The sequence below is a fragment of the Glossina fuscipes genome, unplaced genomic scaffold, assembly GCF_014805625.2.
Source record: "Glossina fuscipes isolate IAEA_lab_2018 unplaced genomic scaffold, Yale_Gfus_2 61541, whole genome shotgun sequence".
NCBI classification, from domain to species: Eukaryota; Metazoa; Arthropoda; class Insecta; order Diptera; family Glossinidae; genus Glossina; species Glossina fuscipes.
The window spans coordinates 114292-138255 of record NW_024003752.1 but is presented as its reverse complement, the minus strand read 5'-3'; the positions used below and the strand labels follow the sequence as shown (position 1 = coordinate 138255).

Here is a 23964-nt window from a genome sequence, read left to right as displayed (position 1 = left end):
TTTGGCATTGCGCTATAATGTCCACTCTGTAAATTTTTGTCGTAACCCTTGTTGGAGTTTAATAGCCGTACTGGTATTAATTTGTTGACCGGTGGGACAACCGCTTTTCCAATGACAGTGTTGTCTTTCATACATTGTTTACTCGGCTCGACAACCCACATCTTGTTTAGCCTTAGCTCTTGGATAACCGTGGCTCACACTATTGCTTCGGAGTTTAAAGAGATTTTCTGTTGTCGTAACACTTCGGCTTGTATTGTAAGACTTGTCTTTTCATGTCCAGTATGAAGCCATGTTTTATCATAAAATCCATCCCTAATACTACCTCGTCCATTATATCTACCACCAGAAATTCATGCTTCATTGAAACATCGCTAACCGAAATCGTTCTCATAATTTTACCTTTAATAGCAGCTTCGTCACCTGTTGTCGTTCGAAACCGTGTTTCAACTAGCTCGAATTTTTCTTTGACTATTGTACTGTTGATAATTGAATGAGAAGAACCAGTGTCCAGCGTGATGATGTAGTCACAGCCCTGGATCTTCCCATCGATCGTTAGGCTGCTGTTACTTCTCTTTACTTGAGTAATAACGACCCTAGGGCTACTAAATAGCTGAGTCAGCCGTTGCGCCGCTGTGCTGACTCTTTTTAATTTAACGCCTGTTCATTGGACATTTTGCTGGCACCTTCTCTAATATTCCGTGTAGGTGATGTAGAGTGTGTTCTTTTGTGTTTTGATCGGCATTCCCGTGTAAAGCGAGCAGGTTTTTAGCAGACATAACACTTGCGTGTTTTTGAAGCTGGCACTTGGTTATTTTCGCCCTGGACTTGTCGAAGCGTCGCGCAGACCACGTCCAAATTACCGTTCTCGCTGGTTACTTCCGTGCGTCTCACCTTCATGCTCAACGTCCACAGCACACTAGCTGCTTGTGAACGTCGTTTTGAGGTGATGTCCATGCATTCTTTTTAAGCTCCGCGTCACGAAGTCTTTTAAACGTCCGAAGTCCTTAAAGCCGTCGATTTTTAATCTTTCCGTCGTTGGGCACATCGATATACGCGAGATTAGCTAGTCGTTCGATCTCGGTAGCGTAATCTTAGATTCTTTCGTTCAGCTTCTAGCAGCGCGAAGACAACTCTATGTGGCTTACTTTCATCACATGTTTACTACCATATTTTCTTTTCAATGCATCCATCATTTCCGCGAATTCCGTACTTTTTCCTTCCGGGATTATCTGGATAATTTCCACTGCTGCTCCTCTCAAGGAGGTTATTAAAGCGAATTCTTTCTCGTCATTATCCCACAACAACACCAAATTGTAGCTTGAATGCGTTGCAGTTAGTGGTGCCGTCAAATAAGGGTGCTTTTATTTTGATAGAGCTGATGGTTACGTCATTAGTTTGTAGCTTAGCCAATTCTTTTTTTAAGGCTTTTATTTCGCTTTTCAAGGCGTCTGCATCTTCTTCCTGTGCATTTATTTTGGCATCCAATTGTTGGTACGTTTCGTCTATATTCGTTCGCATGATGCGTTGATTTTCCTGTTTTTGCTCGTCAATTTTTGATTTTACCTGTTCCGTTTGTTGTTGCATTTGTTATTGCGTTTGTTGCATTTGTTATAAAAACTGCATAATGTTTGGTATACTTTCATCATCTTTGCCCTTGTCTTCACTGCGCTTTTTCCCTGATGTGAATTTTTTGTTCCTCTCAAGATGTCGGCTTGCTTCCTTCCCTCGATTTTATATTCGAATTTACTTATCGTCTTTTTCTAACTGCTCGACCAGTCTTTGTTTTAATTCAGCTTTGCTACCGACTATACGAAGCTTTTTTTTTCCCATCTCATGTTTGAGCTGATCCACTTTGAGTTCTTCTAATTTCCCCATTTCCCTTGGTTTCCGCGATCTGCCTTCTGACACCAGTTGTTATAAAATTCGCTTTTGGAAAATACAGTCCGTATCACTGGATCGTAGATATTTTGTTCAACAAAAATACACTTCAAAGTTCTTTTATTTACAATTTTATTTTCTTAAATTCACAATTTATTTTTCGCAACACTTTCGACTGCTTAACTCAAGTATTCTTTTTCTACTAGCCCTCCCTTCCACAAATAGTATATTTATATAAATTTTACCATCATATTACTAGTACCTAATTTTATAGTTTTAAGTCGTTAACCTGCTTTTTTGGTACTCGCTTTCCTCGGCCGGCAGCTACGTGACGCGCTGCGAATGTGCATTTAGTTTTTCCCTGTTTAGGGATTTTATTACCTTACTTGGAATGAACAGGATTTGGGATTTCTGTAACAGTAATTGACGTGATTGTGTATGGGTGTTTTCTTGCAATTGTAAAGTTATTTATTCTTTTGGATTGCGCTAAAAAAATATTTGGGGGTTAAGTCGAATGTAATTAGTAGTGTGAACATCAAATATCAAAACTGACGCATATGTTTGCTGTTGTTGACTGATAGAAGACAAGCTCACAAGTCTGGCAATTAGAACATTTTGATATAGAAGTTGGATTACTCGCGTGCCAGTGCCATTGGTCGGAAAAGGTTTTACGACGGCACTTATTGAGTTTTCATTCTTCATTCAAAACTTATTCAAAACTATGCAGGATATACATTTGAGCAATATCTCTGCTTAGGAGATGTAAAAATGCACTTGAAAGCTTTTTGCTTTGGTGAAAACTCTACTCGTTAAACTTTTTCTGCCTATGAACCTTGCCAATGCAGCTTAAAGCGTAATAGAAAGAACAAAGGATCTAAGTAATTAGCACAAAGGTTTAAACAAAAAAACTAAATAAGCGAACTTTTAGTCTAAAAGCTGAGACTATGAGATAATAGCAAAGCCCATATTGTTCGTTTGATGGGAATATTGATTCAGTTAAACGACTGTTTACGCATAGTATTGTGTGATTTTCCACATGTAATTATAGGGCAAAAAATAAAAAACATGTCATTTTTACATATCCTTTTTTTGCAAAGTTTTGTACTGCAGTAGCTCCCGATGTATATACGAAATGTTTCTGTACTCATCCTTTCACCGTTGTTGATTTTTTTTTAATTTCGCAATGAAATATTCTTAAAATTCAATTCAAATACCGGGTGATGGAATATGAGCTACATATTTTTTAAACCTAACCTCGTTCATTTTTTTTCTAGCTTCTGACTACAATTGAAATTATGTTCAATATCGTTTGAAAAATCGTCATAGAAAACCACACAGGTATACAGCCTCCCGAAATTGGTCAAATTTGTTACAACAGTAGTGTAGTAATGCAGCCCAGGAATGTTTCGTTCACATGAACGAAGCTGTTTAACCAAATGGTTTTGTAAATATAGAAAACTACTCTTTTAGAGAAGAGAATACCCAATAAGTTTTGGCTGAAAACTGAAAACCTCATTTTTGGAGATGGCATTGCTTTGCATCTCAATGGAGGACGTCACAGACAATTTTGTTGAACATTTTCTTTGCCTATTCTGTGCTTATACTACGACGAGCCCATCAAAATGGAAATTGAAAAAAACTATGCGCCTAGTGTGTTTCGAGATAAAGATGACGTCGTGGATATTAATGGTCTTTAAAGAGAAATCGGTTAATTCCTTGATAGACACTTTTCGTTCAACCATTAGTAACTACTTAACTTGATTTTAACATTCACTACCTTATCCATAAAAGTAATAGCTTTTCGTCTTCTAAATACCTAGTAAGAAATTGATCATCAAAACTACATCTTATTGCTTCATATCTTACGCTACTCAAGCAATTCTGCAGATTAGTGTCATACTAGAAAACTATAAATTACTTCATGTTATTTTATTTAGTAAGATGTTCCTTTTTGTCTTCCTTACAGAATAGGAAAACTTTTTATACATACATATTATTCGCATTTCCTTAACATAAGGAAAAGTAAAAAGAACATCTGAAAAAATAGGCAAACTATAGAGTAACTTACACAAAGTGGAAGGTGGACACCGAAAATAGATTATTGCGCGCGAATTGCAGTAAAACAACTTTTTGTTTTGTTAGCTTTTTAAAAATTAAAACTTTATTCAACTCAAAAAGAAACTTAAGGCTAAAAATGGTAGCTATGCTGCGAATCAGCATATTCATATCACAACATTGATATTATGGGGTGACTGGACACAATAAAAATGCGATCAAGTTGCTGTGACACACAAACAAATGGCAAAATATATGATTGCCTATGAACATATGATTGCGTATCCAAGCATATATTCTGTATGCTTGGTTATATGTAACGCGAGTTGACTGGGAGCGTGGAATGTCCTGTAGCATTGGGAATTAATCTGTGGAACCTGTGTCCATAAAATATGATCCGGCAAAAACATGTGCTTCGCTGAAGCAAATTGTCCGGACTAATTTTTAAAAGGCAGGTTAGTGCGCCAACTTTAGTTGAATACAGATATCCTGGTGCACTGAAACCAAATTGATGTTTGAATCTCCGATGCCCTAAAAGATAGAACAGCATTAAAGAACAGACTCTCTATACAATGCGAAGGTTAAGTTGCAAATCATAAAGAAAGCTTTTCAGTGAATGGAAGAATATATTTATCCCAAAGAACTCGTAATATACCCCTTTAAATGTATTATTAAGGAAAAAGAAAGGACGTTTCCCATAGATGATCTCCTTGACGGAGTGACGTTTTTTCTTTGACATTCTTTCTTCTTCATTTGAAGATTGCCTTTTATCATGTTAATATGGAAAGAGATTCGATTAAATATAATTCTTTCGTGACAACAATGAGTCGATATAGATATCTTAAGATGCCATTTAAGTTAAAAAATTATTTATCTACGTTTTTAAAATTTTGTCAGTCAGGTGTTCAGTGATTTATTTAACTATGGCGAATGGCATAATTTATTTATAAATTAATTAGAACGAAAGCTTATATTGATTTTGGAAACGGCGAAAAGGAGTGTTTCGAATTGTTGAAAAAGAGGTTATACGAGGCATCGATCCTCTGTGTATATAACCGTTAGAATGAGGGACAGTTTCATTGTGATGCAAATAGTTATATGCTCAGTGTGAACTTACTGTAGTTATCGAAATATCTTCATCTTCATTTTGTTCTTCAAAACGGACCAGTGATTCCGAATTTAGATATCACAGTTCTACACTTTACCTGTTATTTATATTGGATGGAGATGTACTATATATTTGCAGAAATACAGTAACGTACTGCAATTCATTAACATTGACATGGAGTTAGTAAAACATTCATCTCTGAATAGCCAGATGGGGTGTCGAATTGCAGAACATTATTACAACTTAGAGACAAATAATCAGATGCAACATATCGCTATCCTTAGCAACCTTTGTCAATATAGCGAGAGGCTATTAGTTACAATTGAAACAAGAGGAGAGTGCATTTTATGTTGTGTAGATGGTTGCGTGTAGAGGAAATCTTATCTTAATATACCGTTTGGTGTGTTACAATATGGAATCGCACATCCCGCAAATATATTATAATAACATTGGACTTTTGGGTTCTAATAATGTATTGAGTAAGATACTCAGAGGCTGGTATTAGTTTTCTAGACTGAGGGAGAAAGTCAGAAATCAAATTGGAAACTGTTTACAGTGCATTGCGTTTCCGTTGAAAGGGGTTTAGGCGCGAGCCTTTAATGCATAGGATTAAGAAGAGAAGTAGTCTTTTGATACTGTGCATATAGATCTTTTTGGACCAGTTGTATTAAGGTTGGTTAGTAATTAATGACTTTTTTTGCTTATAGCTGGAAGCTCTTACTACATAGATAAACTAGGTTACCTAAATGCGGTTACGCTGTTGCATTTGAATCAATTGTAGTTAGGTTATCTTATGTTTAGGTTTAATGTATATTCTATTAAATTTAGATTTTATATTTTTTATTTTATTCCAATTTATTAATATTCATTTTATTACAAATGTCAACGTGCTTTCTATTATGCGCATTTGTGTGTTTATGCATCCTTGCTGTTCTTTTAATAACTGACCATAGTCAATAGGTAAATGTTGCAATTCAATCCACTCAAAGTGTGTCATCTCTTTCACTTTTTTTTTCGTGTGTTTACAATGCATTTTCGTTTGACATAATTTCGAGTTGTTATATTTAGCAAATTTGGCAGAATCCTATTGCTGGATATTACAACTATAGATCAAAATTTATGTGTATGATATTTTTAAAGTGATTCTTGTTTAATTTAAGTCAATTCTAGTTTTTATTCTCAATAAAACATCTATTTGTTGTCAGATGTATTGCAACCAATATCGTTTGAGTGATCTTCCTAATCATTTTTTTTATTATTATTTTAAATGAGGCTTAGTTACAAGTGCTGAGGGGCACTCACGAAAAGTTGGTGGAGATCTAATGGTTCACTTTAGCCGACTTATACCTATGAATTAAAATTATTTGTTGGGCTCTCCATGAATCCATCTCTTAACAAAGTTAACAAAGTTATTACAAAAAGCTTCTAAAATTACATTAAAGTAGGTTATAACTAGAATTACACTAACATAGGTTTTATTAATCTTGGATTACACTAGGTCATGCTTTATATTGCGAAGAATATGTAAAGAATATAAAGCTTGCAAAGTAAAGTAAATTAGCAATAAAATATATTAAATAAGTAGAATAAAATAAGCAGCGATAATAAAATAAATATTGTTGTCATGTAAGTTTCTGATTGCTGTTCATGCATGTTCATGCATGTATGCATAGCTTTTATTTTTAGATTTTATAGCAGTTCATGTAGTGTAATTAAATAATGCAAATTACACACAATTAATTGGACATTAATTGTCCATTCTTAACATGATTTGATTTGTTACGAATTGACTTAATCCGCAAACGGCAACAGATGATAATATTGGTGCTTGGCGGCGTATTTATTTTCAGTGAAGATAACACTATCATCCGCTGCTGACATGCATAAACAATTCGTTACGACCATCGATGGTACACAAATGCGTAAGATAATAATTTTCGTATATAAGACGATACACACAACCACAGTCAAACTCATTTCTTTAAATTTGTCTTCAAAGTGGTGTTTTGGTTAAAGTTCATGAACAGGGTGTTCAACGAAGAACCCTCAATAGTTAACACAAATTTATGTTACACACATACAAGCTTATTTTACTCGCTAGCCAGAGGATTAGTCAATTGCATGTGTATGATCATTCTCGATCTGAGCCGTGATTTTGATATCTTACAAATATATTCTTTCAAATTATTAAAAAAAATTTTCTTTTATATACACGTAATTATGCATTTTTTTATGTTATTATTATTATTATCTGTGTAGGGCTCTTACACTTAATGTTTAATTTTTGTATAATTTTAATCTTTTTCTATGTACAATTTGCATTTTACCTTTATTATCTCTAATTTTAATATTGTTATTATTTCTGTTATTGTGATTATTTAATTGTCTGAGAGTCTTCCGAACATTAATGCATAAGGCCGTTGGTGAAACACAATGGAAAGTGCTGTGTTATTGGAATTGGTAATATTGGAAGCTTTTTATGCAAACATCCCAATCGTGTGGACGGATGTATGTACTCATTAAATATTTGATGACTGCATTCCATTATACCAAGCGGCTGATGGTGATGTGCTGTGAATATCATTTTGCCCATTTGGAGGTACTTGCATAGGTCGTTCGTCAAGGTATTTGTATGGTCTGTACTTTAGTCCTATGAACGTCGATGAACGTCTTCATACGTCCGTAGCCCTGAACAAAATTTTCGAAGACTGCCTTTGTCACAGTTTTGGTGCTTTTGTCCATAACTGAAATTTTCTGCTACCAAGTAAGGTCTATGACATTCCCTATTTGTTTAACGGTCTATCCAGATATTGACTACGAACTTTGTTATTTTTACGGCCGCTTTAAGAGAATCGGAGGCTGTAAAAACATTTCATTGCCGAAGTAGGTAGTTCGAGAGACAGAGGGGGTTTAGATTTATGTCTTACGGACACTCCGCGGACGGTTACATAAACGAAATACACATGCTACACCCTTATGGAATATACGGATGTATGAAACCCACTTACTGAGCCCTGTGCCAATTCTGTACCCTACCCTATTAACGGTCTCCGTTTGAATCATGATTCACAATAGTAGACTCCGAAGATCAGTCCGATAACCCTTAACATGCTGCCTTCTCATCAAATAAAAATGTTAACACATCTTTCTATATATTTAAAGAAAAATTTAAAAAAAACTAGGAATTTATTAATGTATTAAAAAAAGAAATTTTTATTTAAAAACTATTTTTAAAATAACCAAATATAATAACATTAAGAATAAAGCAAAAGAAAAGAAAAGAAATATAAGTACTTTAAGATTTACGCTAACTTACAAATATCGTATTGCATAAGGTACGATGAATATAGAGCATCGACGAAGGTGAACTGACATGTTCATGGCGTTGAATACAGTGACGAATATGTTTGGTGACCATTATCTAAGGTTATTGGAACTTTTCATTTTCAATAAATACATTTTTCAAAATATTTTATTGATTTTCCTTTCACAACGTTGAAATTTTATCGAAGAAATTAAACTTAGTTTTTAATTGTTATATATTATCGAGCAAAGTATGTTTTCGTTATTTTGATGTTTTGATAGTTTCTTGTGTTCGGCTTTTACAATATACTTCTTTTTAATACCTTAGCTTTCTTGCAGATAGTTTTTGCTGAAAAGTCCAGTGATTTTGTTTATTCAACTTTTTGGTGCAAATTTACTTTGTTGTTATAATACAATTTTTCGCAATTGCTTCTTGTTTGATAATTTCTTCGTGATACGTTTCGTTTTAAAATGTCAGGCATGTTAATGGAATTTTTTATTTTTATTGATTTTTATTGTTCAATTGATATTCTATGTGTACGAATACATGCATAGAATAAACATACGCGTGTAGGTACTGACGAGCCTTTACTGCTTAAATTACTCAGTAATATTGCAGTTGGATTAATATTATAGCACTATGCCCTTTGGTCTAGCCGGAAATATTTTCGACATTACGCTTTGTTTACATTATTATGTCTTGCATTAGAAATTCGATTTTTCAACATGTTCTCATTGCCGTGGAGATAACTAATTATTTAATTTTATGGTGTATAAAGTAAGCATACGTATATATATTTTTATTTATGCAATTTACGAAAATATATATCACCTCTATCCTTGGATTTTATTATTTAATTTATTCTATTATACTAGTTGCGTACTTTGGTGCGTGTCGTTCGATGACTTATCAAACTTATTGCTGACTTATCAAGTTTCTGACGGCACATTTCAGTTTGCTTTTACTATTCACACGGCCGCCAATTCACCTGTCTTTTCCGTGATATTCACCACTTCTATTGCGTCTATCAAACTTCTTAAGTTCCGCTATCGTAATCGGGAATGAGACTTAGGTGCGTTATTACGAATTCCTGAGTGTGTATAATTTTGTCAATGCAAGCTTTTGTTGTTTCGGGATTATTGTTCGGGATGTTGTTTCTACTACCGGAAGCGAATTTTTGAGTAGCATTTCAATTTCTCTCTGGTTTGAAACAGTCTTAAAAGTATTTCTCAGCAGCACATTTATGCGTCTCTGTTAATTGTTGGTAGTTTACGCTTAATATTAGCCTAGTTGGTTCAAGGCATTGGACAAGATGTTGTAGGTGTTTATTTATTGTTTCTGCACTTAGCAGCCTGTATACATTCGGACTATTGTATGACTTCCTGAATTTTTCTTTAATGTTGCACAATGGCCTCCCAAACCATGCAAAATTCTCTAATTTATTGGTTGTATTGTTGTGGTTCGTATTGTGCCTGACTAAAATTTTGTCGGAACATTTTTTGTTCAATTATATCCTGATAGTCTATGGTATCCACGTCATCACCAAAGGGCTGTGGGTGCGCTTGTTCTTGATGCAGTGGTGTGAAGGGTGATTGTTCGATTTTCGAGTCGGGGATGTTGGATTTGTCGGAGACAGAGGTCACGTTTTACGTGACGATTAAGGGATTGGTGGAAAGGACTTATTTTATTCGCCTGCTTTTTGTATCTTTTTTGAGATGCTTTTTATGTAGTATATAAGTTGAGGACCATCTTAACAAAAATTATAAAGTCACGAATCACTCCAACAAATAAAGTAAGCACTTCATAAGCAACCAGTGTCATGCGAATGCATCGTAAACACTCACCATTCTCCTATTGCATGTTGCCATAGACATTATTTAATTTCCAACGAAAATGCTCACTGTCAATTAGTGGACAATGCAAAGATTTCCTGCAAGGTAGTTTGTAAAAACTTTACCAACTAAAATCTTTTACCAACTTCAATCATTTGAGCACGAAAAATAATAAATTTGTTAAATAAATTAAAAATAGTGTTTTAATCAACCAAATTTTATAAAAAAAAAAATATATATTATAACCTATTGTACTTATACATTGCTAGCAATAAGTGCTAAACTCGTTGAAAGGAGTAACAGATATTACAAGGACTGTAATTGAGGAAGGTATGCGCTCTATTATTTCGACGTTGATGATTATGTTGGCGTTAAGTTTGCCAAATTTTGTTTGTTTACTTCCAATATTCTGAAAAATTGTAAAATTTTATATATACAAACTCTTGGTTATTGAGTGCTACTTTTTGATTCGGACGCGACTCTGTTGCGACTAATGGCTTGCATTTTACCGTTAAGATATATCATAAATTTAGTTAGGCCTTAGCGTAGGTCATGTCAACGTGTCGTTTCAACTTATATTTACTTCTTTCTATTAAAAAGACAGCTTTGAACATATCTGGTAAAGGTTGATCACTTATTTTGATTGTAGCTGGAAGTTCTTATTGTATAAATTAACTAGGCTATCTAAATGCTATTATATTTGAATATGTATCAAGATTATTACGCTTAGGTTATCTTCCTTATTTAATAAACTAAATACTAAAGTCTTGAACCGTAATGAATATGTGAAGCAGCTACAATACTGCAAAAATAAGCATAAGCATTTATATAGAATACTATGTGGTTTAAGCGACTTAAGGAGTGCTGATAAGTAAACAGGCAGAAGACAACATTTTTCGGTAAATAAACATTAATATATATTATATGGTGTTAATTGAATTGGAATAAGTTAAGAAGATACGAGTTAAAAAACATAATATAAAATATAAAAATAAGTGGTATCGTTTGGAAATGAAACTGAGGGAAGCGTTCAAATAGAAAAGCATGTGTAAGAAGAATGAACTCAGGACGGGAGGTGAATTTTTTTGTTTAGTTACTAATACCCGTAGTAATCGTGAAACAGGGGAATATAAATTTTCTTGTGAAGGCCACAGGCTTTGTTTTCGTGGGTGAAAACATACGACCCATGTCAATAAATTCTGAGCCTTCCAACGTCATTATTTGTTTTCTATTTCCTTCTCCTGAGTGGCATCTTGAATATCTTATTTCTAATCAAATATTTAGTTATTAATTTACAATCAAAATATCTTATATGCTTTCTACTATTTTGTAAATATGCAAATACAGATACATTAAATACCGTGTTAGATAAGCAATTTAAAATTAATTAATTTTAACAGAAACGCAGATTTTGCATGTATTTGCTTTTTGCACAGTAATTCTTGTCCATGTGAAATATTTTCAAGTATGCGCCACCCAGTGTTGTAAATATTTGCTAAATATTATTTTGCATAAATTTTTCTGTTTTAGGGTCATGTCAACCACTAAGCTCCAAACGTTAACAAGTGCAGAAGAAAACTTTCTGGCATCCTTATCGACCAGAAAATCCGTCAACAATCGCAAAAACGCATCGAAGCTGAAACTTGAAAAGTTCACAGGATGTGTTTCAGTTGTCAGCACATCAATCCCTGGGACGACCACTCAAGAGACCATTGCATTAAATAAAAATCTAAACTCTAGTACGCCCCGTAATATTTCAAATTCAATGGCAAGTAAGTTGACTGATTCCAAGGGCTTTAAACGTTATAAACAAAATTTTAAGAGTGTTAATCACTTTGCAGCACAAAGTATACCAACCGCAATTGATAAAAAAAACGATAAATTGGAAAAATCCAAAAAGAGCACGTTACGCAGACATGATATAACGGTGAGTACAAACATTTCAAAATAGTCCGGTGTTCATACTATTTATTAATTTGGCATTACTATGTAATAAAACCAAATTTCTAATATACAATTCTCAAAAACCCGTAATACCCTATATTACAGTAGAATTGGGGCATTAAATAGCCATTTTCTGAGCAACGTCACAAAAATGTGACAAGTCAAAGCATTTCTGTTCTCATCATCGATAGATAGTAGTGCGTTTACTTTGTCAAAAATTCGTGGGAACCATCTGTATGCGCAGATGCACAAACAGTTTTTGGTATTTCAAAGCGTATAACCGCTCATCATCGTGTTGAACAAAATTTTAGCTTAGATAGACGTTCGTTGTGCCTAATAATCGCTGGAGCATGCTTGTTTTACATTAGGATTTCTAATCTCTTGTAATATGTGATTTGTAAAATGTTTTGTTTGAAATGGAAGAGGGGTTGTTGATTTCACGCACAATCAAACGAGACAAGTTTGATCGTTTTGAAAAGATGAAATTTACGGTATTTTGGGTTTTTTGGTTTGATTTCTTGGTTTCGAACATGCAGAGATAATTTCACGAAAATTGCAATTGATTAACAAGATAGAATAATGTTCACCGATAGAAAGATAGATAGAGATCGTTAATATCCGGTGATAGAAAAAACAAAGACAGATTAAGAAAATTTTTTCGATACAAAATTGTTGGTGGATCATTGAAGTAACTAAATAAAGTTTAAATGTTAATAGCAAAAACAGAGATGAAAAGTAATAGAAAAACTCAGGCTTACTTTAAAAGGGTTATTTTGTAGTACAAACGGACAAAATAATAAAAAAAGCAATATGGCGGAGGTCTTTCTCTATAAGTGGACAGATTTTCAATATGTTTAAAAAAAATTCATGACTTTAAAATAAAATTTTAGAAATACTTAAGAACATTTAATATCACGTTTCGCTCAATATTTTTGTTTAATATAAATTTTAGACAATTAACTTCGTTTGGAACACATTTTTTACTACATTTATAAACTACGTAATATCTATATGTGTACGTAATGGAAAAATTAGGATAATCTGAATAATTATCGAAGGAAGAAGCACGTAGTAATTGGTTGGTGATATAAAAAAAAAACAAAAGATGTAATCGATTAATTAACTAAAGTTTTTCACTAAAACTTTATGGAAACTTTTTTGACTTGCAGTGAAAAAAGGTTATCGGTATTTTTTTTAAGAAAATTACATTTACGTTTATCGAAAATGTAATTATTGTGGTAAGCAAACAATCTCGATATTCTCTCTTTGCTTGGTTTTTAACTAAGTGCGCTACGGTCATTGCCTATATCTGCGTTTTATTACATTAATAATTACTCGTGATTCATCGCATTACAACAAAGAAAAACAGAAACGAAACATTAACATTAAGAAATCCATTATTTTTCGGTAGATGGCTGCACTGATAGATTTCTCGTAAAGTATCCATCAAACAATTTCAGATTTATGCTCGTTGGAAAGGTGACATTTCGCATTAAAAAAAATTCTTTTGCTGTTTTTTGTTTGGTGCATTCAGTTGTGAGTTACAGCGTGTTAAAAATGGAAGTGAACAAAGAGAAAATTCGGTACATTTTACAGTTTTTCTTTGACAAAGGCGAAAATGCAAGCCAGGCGGCTAAAATTGTGAATGGTGTTTATGGTTCCGATACTGTAACAGCCAATTATGTGCAATTTTGGTTTCGTAGATTCCGTTCAGGAATTTTTGATGTTAAAGATGCACCTCGCACAGGTAGGCCGGTCGTCGAAAATGTCGATAAAATCGGAGAAATGATCGAAGTTGACCGGCATGTTAGCAGTCGTAACATCGCCCAGGAGCTAAAAATCGACCATACAACAGTTTTAAACCATTTACACAAAGCTGGATTCAAAAAGAAGCTCGATGTTTGGGTGCCACACCAATTAACAGAAAAAAACATGATGGATCGAATTTCCATCAGCGAAGCCTTGGCCAAACGGAATGAGATAGACCCATTTCTTAAACGGATGGTGACTGGAGATGAGAAATGGATCACATACGATAACCCTGTGCGAAAACGATCGTGGTCAAAGAGCGGTGAAGCACCTCAAACGGCCAGGAAGGTTTTTCTATGCATTTGGTGGGACTGGAAGGGGATTATTTATTATGGGTTGCTTCCATATGGCCAAACGCTAAATTCTGATCTCTACTGTCAACAACTGGACCGTTTGAAGATAGCGATTGACCAGAAACGTCCAGAATTGCCCAACAGGAGAGGTGTCGTGTTCCACCAGGACAACGCTAGGCCACACACATCTACAGTGACTCGCCAGAAACTTCGGGAGCTTAGTTGGGAAGTTTTAATGCATCCGCCATACAGTCCGGACTTGGCACCAAGCGATTATCATCTTTTTCTTGCATTGCAAAATATCTTTAATGATAAAAAATTGGAATCCAGGGAGGGTTGTGAAAATCGACTACTAGAGATTTTTTCAAATAGAGACCAGGGCTTCTATGAGAGAGGCATTTTGAAGTTACCTTTAAAATGGCAACAAATCGTACAACAAAACGGTGCATATTTGACCCAAATCGCACAATCCGAAGCATGTTAAATAAAGTCCTGAAGTTCATATAAAAATAATGGATTTCTTTTTCCCTAACCTAATATATATATATATTGTCTTCCTTATTTTTATTCTCCTCTAATACATATCACTTGCAATACCTAAAAAAAATACAGGCATATATTTTGATTTCAGATAAACTTAAGAAAACAAAAATGGATTACTAGTTTGAAGCAACCCAAAAAATTTACAGGCTTGTTTATAAATCAATCATATTTCAACTCGATCATAAATCATTTATATACGTACATGTTGAATATTTAAAAAAAAGCAACTAATGCATAACCGTGGGTGCCGCTAGTTTGCTACAACAGATTATGAAAACGTTGTGCATATAATAACGAAAATACGAAATACGACAGATGCCCGCTGTAATTGGATTTGCTGCGGCTTTTGTTGACCGCTGTTGAAATGTTATAATGGGGGCTTTTAATAATTTTAGTTAACATACACGTTTATATAAGGGGGTGAAAAAAATTTTTTGGTTTGAAATCTTTCACTTTTTTATTGCTTTGAATTACTTTAGCGGAAATTTTACTGATACCTTTATTTTGTTTTTACATCAGTAATCTTAGCGAATTGTCATAAATTGTAAATATTTTACTTTTACTGTTGTCTCTTCATGTAGTATCATATTTCGACAATTTTACAAAGCAGCTTTTTCACACCTTTTTCTTTTCTTTAGTACTTTTCAGTTTTAAGGAATTAGTATATTATTTACTTTCGACAGGTGCAGTTTTAAATAAAAATTTTAAGCTAAATGAATTTTTCAACATGTCAATATATATCTCAATGAAGTAATGCTCTTCGGATTTATAGTAAGACTTCAAGTATAACGTTTCAATATTTCACATTATATATAAATACATAAACGTTAAATATAGTACTGTTACACAAATTCCTTTCAAAGTCTAGACCTTGTAACAATGTTCACACATCACCTCTATGTGCAACACAGCGCTCTTTTCTCATTCACTCAATAAATCTTCGCTTAATGTGAAAATTACTTGTTTTCCGGAACTTCACCAAAAACACAAATCCGTTTTAAAGCATTTATTTTCAGAACAAATTCACATAAACTGTTACATATTTTAGCTCATACAATTTTACTTTTCTTCTCATCGTCACAAAACCAAAAACCTCTAAAGTTTTTGGTTATCTATCGCTCTCTTTCCGCGCCTAAAGCTATGTCAAAACAATCTGTCGGCGTGTACGAACTTCGGTCATGCAGAGATGTATTCCTAATAAACCAAAATTGCTAAGTTAAAAACATTACAAAAGCGAGAAGAACTTATTGTTATAAGAATTTTAATTAATTTTCGCTCATCAATCCAATATATCAGAAAGCAGTCTGTATACAATAAATTAAAAATATTCGGAACGCACAAAAGTTGTTAGACTTGGTAGAAAATAGATGTTGGTGACTGTATCTACAGGTTTAAATTACCTTATTTAGCATTATGCGAAACCAAATAACTTATTAAGTTTAAAAAAAAAATGTATTACGTTGTGCAACAAAGGTAACGAACGCCTATTATTATATTATATATTTCTTCAACTAGTTTTCATTACTTCCTATTTTTTCTTATATATATATATATATATAAATATTACATTAAAGGTGCTAACAATTGATTAACACTCATATATATATTATATTAAACTTTTTATTTTTTTTTTGCTGTAATTAAAATGGGAATATAAAAATTAATCTTTATTAAAATTTGTTTAACTTATGAAATTAAAATAGTTTACGGCTCATCGGAGCCAACTTCAGAGTCTTCCATAGACATCATAACCCGAACGAGATTATGAGGTAGGGCGCGTAATGAAAGGCTAAGGGCTTACGGTATTATCGTTTGCTAATTTCGGTTTCGTCCGTACGTGTTTTCATTAAAAGCCATCGTGCCATTTTTTTAGTCGTAACCGTCTGAAGAGCGTCCGAGAGGCAAGATTTAAAACCCCCCAACATCTCTCAAACTGACAAAGCCACATACATCGATCTCATCAATTTCCGATTCTCTAATAGTTGCCAAGAGCTACCAAATAATTTAGTTTTTGTTAATAAAGATAGACAGAACAACCTAAAATTGGTATTTGGTGCGTCGGGAGTCTACAAATCGTAGGTTGGCGTAACATAGTTGAGTTCATTACTGTGCCATACATGATTAAATGATGATAGCGACATTTTGGGGAAGTTCGATGCGGAATATACCTAGAATGCGTTGATTATTAATTATTATTAATCTTGATTGTCACAGACTTATCAAAATTATTACTTCGTAAAGAAAATTTGTCCATTATGGATTGCGGCTTCGATTTTTCACCGTGCGCTCGATGTACATGCCGGACATTGAACGACAAAGGGCAAACAGCAAACTAACAAATAAGCAAACGCAACTTAAGCAGACGGGCATGCCAACTTGTTGGAGTTGCTAATCTTGTCATACTTTAGTATGTGCCTACTACACCGTGTCCGCAAAAGAAAAGAACAATTTCCTACTGCTACTTTTAGATAAGTGTATCTTGGCTCCAAAAAGAACATAAGAAATTCTGTCTGTCTTAAGGATAGTTTGTGCCGGGTCAATCTTCGCATATATAAAGTAAACGACTTGACAAAAAGTAGATTGTGTAATTTTATAAACACTTTAAAGCTTTACGTCAGGTAATCTCTGCATCGGAAAGCTGCTGATCCGTCACCGCTTTACTTTCAATACGTGAAGATCATACATAAAATTAACATTTTGCCGGCAGTTTCAAAAAGGAAATAACAGATCGAGTTTTTATTAATAGACAGGTCGTGGACATCAGAATGTTCATTGTAATTCAAATATAATTTACTAATTTATAATTTAATAATTTATATTGTTAATAACGGTAGATAAAATTAAAAATTGGAATAAGTTTTATGAACTTATCTTCGTTACCATTGTATTGAAAATATTTATAACAAAGTAAAGAATCAACGTTCTTTATTTTACTACAAATTTTTCTAAATACTTTCTAAATTAGTAAGTATAATGAAATTAGTAAGTATATATACTTATAGAAGTGGTTATTAATATAGGTTAACATTAAAAAAATAATAAAGGATAAAAAATTTTTAGGTGAATAATGAGCACACGTAACAATGGAATAACTTTCCTCGAGTGGATTTTAAATTTCTGTCAATTATATTTTTTCTGTTCTTTTTCCCTATGTTATATAGAACATCCAAGAGGAACAAACAAACTGCAGATATTGCAGCAAGCCTGTGTATAAGATGGAGGAAATAAAGGCCGAAGGACAAATTTACCACAAAGCATGTTTCCGTTGTAACAAATGCTCCAAACAACTCAAGTGCGTATAAATTGTAGGGCATTATGTAGACACATAAACACATTTACATTTTTTTAGAGTTGACAACTATCAGAGCCATGAGGGCGTACTATACTGTCTTGTGCACTTCAAATTGATTTTTGCCCCCAAATTCGCCGAATGCAACGAGACCGAAGAACCATGCAAGCCCGAATTAATAATACGTGAGAATCAACCGGCAGAGCTACCATCAGATGTCTTTAGAGGCAAGTAAAAAAAAAAACATAAGAAAAAGTACAGATAATTCAACTTGCAATTTTAATTCAGCTTCCGACAAACCAAACTTAGGGCTTGAAGAACTTCAGCAACTGAATGTTCGCTCCCGATTTCATATTTTCGAGAAAGCTGGGCACACCGATAACAGACTTGTTAATGTTGCAATGAATGGTGACGATTTAATACGCGGTGCCTCTATAACGACTAAAAAAAAAAACCTCCAGGAACAAGGTTCACGCGTGATTGAAGAAGATTTTTCAAATTTGGCTCGGGGTTCGAAAAACCAAGGTCAAGACAGAGTTCACGAGTCAGATATCATTAACGAAAGTTTAACAGATAACGAGAAGCGCAGGAACATAAGAACAGATTTAGATGATACAATAAACGATTTAAAAACACGCTTTGAATTAGGGAAAGGCATCTCGAAAGAAGAACGTCGCGAAGAACGAAAACAAGAAATTCAGAACATTCGCTCACGTTTGTTCATGGGTAAACAAGCTCGCATTAAAGAAATGTATCAACAAGCCGTAATCGAATCCGAACATGGTAAATTTTATCTAATTATTTGAATTCTCTAGATATGGCTCATACAGGAGGAGAATATTGTAATCATTTATACATTTAACCTTGACGTCGCGATAAAACATGCAACTTTTGTCTAATTTATTTTCACAGCAATAGAAAACAAGAAGGTGTAGCTTATTAGATAAAGAGCTTCATTTCTATTTCGGTACAGATTTTTTTTCTTCGAAAAGGCAACTCAGGCATAAGTTCTCAAAGTAAATATTCCGCAAACCTCAAATAGCCGATATTTTATTGCAGGCAAAGCAGTGATAATATTAAGAAAAACTATTAGTATTATGTGAGTGCTATTAGATACAAAAGTGTGAATAAGGACAAAACAAAAACAAGAGAGTACGGTTATCACATTTTAAGCAACGACTCGTTGTTCGTGATATGCATTAACATATGTCTAAGAAACAGCTGTGTTCCGCGCTTTAACACTGTTGTGATACAGTTTTAGAATTCATGTCTGATTTTTGGAACAAACCAGTTAATATAACTGCGGAGTCCGTATCTTTTTGGCAGAAAATAAATTCAATCACCTTTTTAAAGAATCGAGGAAACATTGATTGAAGTATACACACCTATCACCTTCGAGCTCCTTTTTTAGTTTAATTACAATTATTTGAGTTACTTTCGTTGTGCAAAAATGAGTTTGCTTCTTAAGTAGACATTATGAGAAAACATTATTTCCTTTTTCTACAGTCCCCTGGGGTGTACTCACTATTCGCGAGCTTGCCGAAGGCAAGCATTGAGGCATTCTCGATGATGAATTCGTGGTGCAGTGAAGTGTTACAGTTTTACCATTACTGTAATGTAAAAAGAATTGTATATTAGTTTCCAGTGCGAGTCCTTTTTAGGTTGTTGTTTTATTTTTCAGTCGGTCACAGTACTTGCTTTGAGATTCCGTTCCTCTGTAAGGCTACGGCTGCATAATAGCTGTAGTTACTTCACTGACGTGCTGTTGATGGCTATATGGCAATATAGGGTCAAAATTTAAATTTAACCATGGATTTTGGACATGTAAATATCTCTTCTTGCCTTTTGAGATTATACGCCGAAATATATTTGTAGTATATCTCGCGTTCTGATGTCCAGTTGCTAACCATCTATTATCAAGCATACAAAAAAGTACAAAAAAATTTTTGTAATGTATGTTTGCATTCTCTGCACATTGCATGATGGTTTTATGTAATTATATTAGCATATTTTTTAGTTACGCGATGTTGTCAAAAAAATTTGACTGTAAGCTCGCATGTTTGTATAAGCAATATGGTCCTTCCTTTGAAATTGATCTCGTGTGAGTTGTCGTTTAAAAACGAAACCGCTTATTCGCTTTCTGTGCGAATTTTTTTAAAAAGGTTTCCAGCTGAGAAAACTCAGTAAATCGTTATTCATGTTTCAATTTAAACAACCAAACTTTACAATTTAATTTTTATATATCAGTATCAAATGGTATTGCTAACTTGGTCAGGCTCCAGGCATAGTCCTTTTCTTATCTAATCCTTATATGAGTGAAGAGAAAATGGTGATTGTCTCAGTATGCAGAGTTAATCAGAAATAGCAGCTTTAGTCAAGTCAGGATGGCTTCAAACTTTCGACCACCAACTGACAGCTTGCTCAAGCTATAACGAGCTTGGATTGATAAGTATGATGAAACAAACTGTGATCTTATTATAACTCTAATTGAATTGTTGGTGCTCATCTTGGGAACAGAAATTTTTATATATGGGGCAGGCAAAATTCACATAACGATATAGGAGACAAATAATTTTCCAAGCTACGCTATAACTATAAACTAAGTAGCTTCATTTATTTATTATGAACAACTAGCTAATTTTCGAATTCATTTTTTATATTTAGGGTCCACGCATTACAGAGTTAATAGGGCTTCTCTCACAAACTCACGTCGATATATAAGTCTGTGATAGTATAGCAAATTTTTATAAATCTAATCAGAGAATCAAAATAACCCATCCCAAATTGTAATTGATGCTGACCATGTGCCTTCTTCATTTAGTTTGATTTAAAAAAGTGAGTAAAGTGTCGATTACGTTCTGCAACTGCTTTTGATAATGTCTTGACTGTAGGATTTTATCTTTCTTTTAGTCATTTATATATCAGAATTTATCTGTGATTTTATCCTGTATTCAACATGTATTAGTTTGGTAAAGTCGGCATAACAATTAAGTATATTAAGTTTGTGCAAAGCTTACCTCTCTCTCTCTGTCTCTCTATCCATGTATTGTTGCATTAAACTTTCAAAATTTTGAAGTATTAAATGGATGCGATTTGGAATAGATAGATAATTTTTAAAACCTCCTCCTATATGGCTGTTCTTACAAAAAGTTAACAAGTATGATAGCAAATTTGACATAAAAATGAACTGTACTAAATTTTAACCACATAGATAATATTTTAAACAACCCACACAGGAGTTTTCAAGTTTCAAGAAGTTATTTGAATAGGGGGATTAGGCACCACTTATATATTGCGATGAGCACTATCGCTCCACCCACTTCTGACTCCACAAAAAATAAAAAAAAAAAGGAAATAGATGCTTCTATTGTTGTCCTGTCAGCAATAGGAGGATAAATATCATTAACCTCAGTTGGCCTATGAAACGTATATCAAGCACTTGGTCTGCCCAGTAGGACGGCTCTTCCAGACTGGTCAGTTAGGACAGCACCTTCTCTTAGTAGTGAAATCAAAACTCATGTGTATGCAATTTACTGAATCATAAGGTGGAGCAAGCGTTGGCATCTAATGCCTCCCAAAGAGCGACTTAGACGCTTCAATTAACACTTGAAGCAAAACGACATATTTTAGAAAACGGCAGCTGAAACCTTTTTCTGACGTGTTTAACTAAAATAAAAAATAATAATGTTTTATAGAATTCTTTAGAATTTCTTTTTCAAGTGAAAAATTATACTTGCATGTTAAATTAGAATCTCGTAAGCTCGTTTAAAAAAAACAAAACAGGAAAAACTCTTTTATATTTATATAATATATATACAAAAAATATAAAAGAGCTTTTCTTTTTTTTTTTTTTCTTCTGGATTTTTGGTAAATGTGCCCCGGGATAGCATCCATAACAGCTAATACAACAACAAATTATTGTAAATGTAAATGACTTTGAGGATTATTTTGTGAATAATATTGATAAGAAGACGAGATTGAGGATGGCTGGACATAATGCTGAATTAACTTCCTCATCTGCTGGTCCATCGGAACTTGATAACCAGGTTGTTCTCATTTGTCAAAGGCATTCCAAGTCTTGAAATTAATTTGTATGACAGTACTACGCTGTGTAATTTTTTTGTATCTGTTGAAACCTGTAAAAATGCCGAGGATAAACGCATGAATATCTTTTTTGATCTTTTTTGTTTGAAACATCGAGATTAATTTTTCACTTACTTTGTTCGCTTTTTCGTCTAGTCATTTTAAAACACACAATTATTAATAATGAAAAGAATTATTAACTGATGAATACGGATGAGTACGCCCGATCACTTCGCAAACTGCAATAAAAGTGATGAAAAAATGGTATTTCTCGACATAAAATTAAACAAGCGCTATCGCGCTGCTTGGGTATTTTCGTACATATATAGGGAAAGCGCGATTGCGCTGTTTAGGATTCTTCGACAGTGTTTTTTCAATACCATCTGGCACTCAAACGGTCAAAAAAGGTTTCAAACGTATTTCCTATAATTCTCCTGTAGACATTGTTATCATCAAAACCATGAATCTTAAACAGAATATTTTCATAGCTTCATGCTATTTTCGACCCAGTGTTGTTGGACAAACTTTTGATGATGAGATTCGCAAATTATGTGACTTTCTTGATGGTGAACAAAATGCGATTCTGGCTGGAGATTTCAATGCTAGACATTGATTGTATGGCGATCAAGTCTCGATCAACAAACACAAAATCCTTGTAAATGCCATCAACACTAGCAGTTTTAATGTCTTAAATAATTGTAATAGTACCTTTCACTGTAACCGGAGTGGTGGCCCTACGAGCAGTGTCTTGGATATAACTTTTTCTAATTAAACTATTTTGTCATTCAACTGGAATACGACTTAGGTCTCAACTGACAAAAGTCAACACTCTCCCATTTGATTTTATAGCTACAGCAATTCCGTTAAAAAATAAAAAATTTCATAAAATGAGTAAATACACCAATCCAGCCAACTTCATTCAATATGTGAAAACAGGGAACGAATGGAGGTCTTCAGTTGGAAAAGCAAAAAGGACGCATACAGCTGTCATGATTAAAGAGCTGTGTGGCAACTGCTACTGGTGTTTTATCTAAAATTATATCAATAGTCATCGATATTTTAGTCAAAAATTAAATGCTTGTGCCGTATGGAACGACCATGATAGTAAAAGATATTTAGATGTGCTCAAGTGTGTCCAGTGTCACTCAGATTACAATACCTTGAACTCCGTTCAGTAGTCTTAACAATATACTCTTCTTATTGCGTGAATTAACGTATGTTTTACATTGCCGAAAGAGATCTACCGCTGCAGGTTGTAACAGACTTAAGTATGATATGATCAGATCACTATCTGGGGGTAGCTCAGCTATCCTGTTGCTTGCAATTTATAACTGCTGATCTATTAACTTTATACCCTTAGATGTGGGATGTATCAAAGTTGTTCCCATTCAGCAAGTAAAGACTTAAATGATTTAACCAACTTCAGGCCCATTTCGCTTATATCTGTTTTTACAAAGATTATTAACCTCATGGTGAAGGAGAGGCTAATGGATTTCTTGAAAACTGGGAACATTATTCCACCTCGTTCTTATGCGTTTCAAAAACGCAAACCTGCGAATATGCGCGTTAATGAACTAACTTTTCTCATAGCTAGTCTACAGAAAGCTGATGAGATGGTTGTTATGCTTTTCTTGGACATTAGCAATTCCTATGATTTTATTACTTGATTGGATGCTAAACTTTTTATCCAAGTGTGTCATGGTAATGGGTACAGACATAGTTGAAGTATACGATGGCATCCCACAAAGCAGTTGCTCGAGCCCTGTACTCTTCAGTCTATAGACAGTTAATTTGCATGATCGTCAAGATGACAAAACTCATATTTT

At 33.8% G+C, this 23964-nt stretch overlaps 1 protein-coding gene across 7 annotated transcripts in view; it reads left to right on the top strand.

The window, feature by feature from the left end:
- Window positions 1-23964, top strand: part of LOC119643708 — a 130462-nt gene that overhangs the window by 26585 nt on the left and 79913 nt on the right. For all 7 annotated transcript variants that reach the window (XR_005248383.1, XR_005248384.1, XM_038043137.1 and 4 more), the window contains 5 exons: window positions 11708-11949; window positions 12019-12104; window positions 17928-18058; window positions 18116-18282; window positions 18344-18838. Coding sequence is in view for 5 of the 7 variants with exons in the window: in XM_038043137.1 (XP_037899065.1) it covers window positions 11708-11949; window positions 12019-12104; window positions 17928-18058; window positions 18116-18282; window positions 18344-18838 (1121 nt within the window). In the remaining 2 variants the exon portion in view is untranslated. The remainder of the gene's footprint in view (window positions 1-11707; window positions 11950-12018; window positions 12105-17927; window positions 18059-18115; window positions 18283-18343; window positions 18839-23964) is intronic.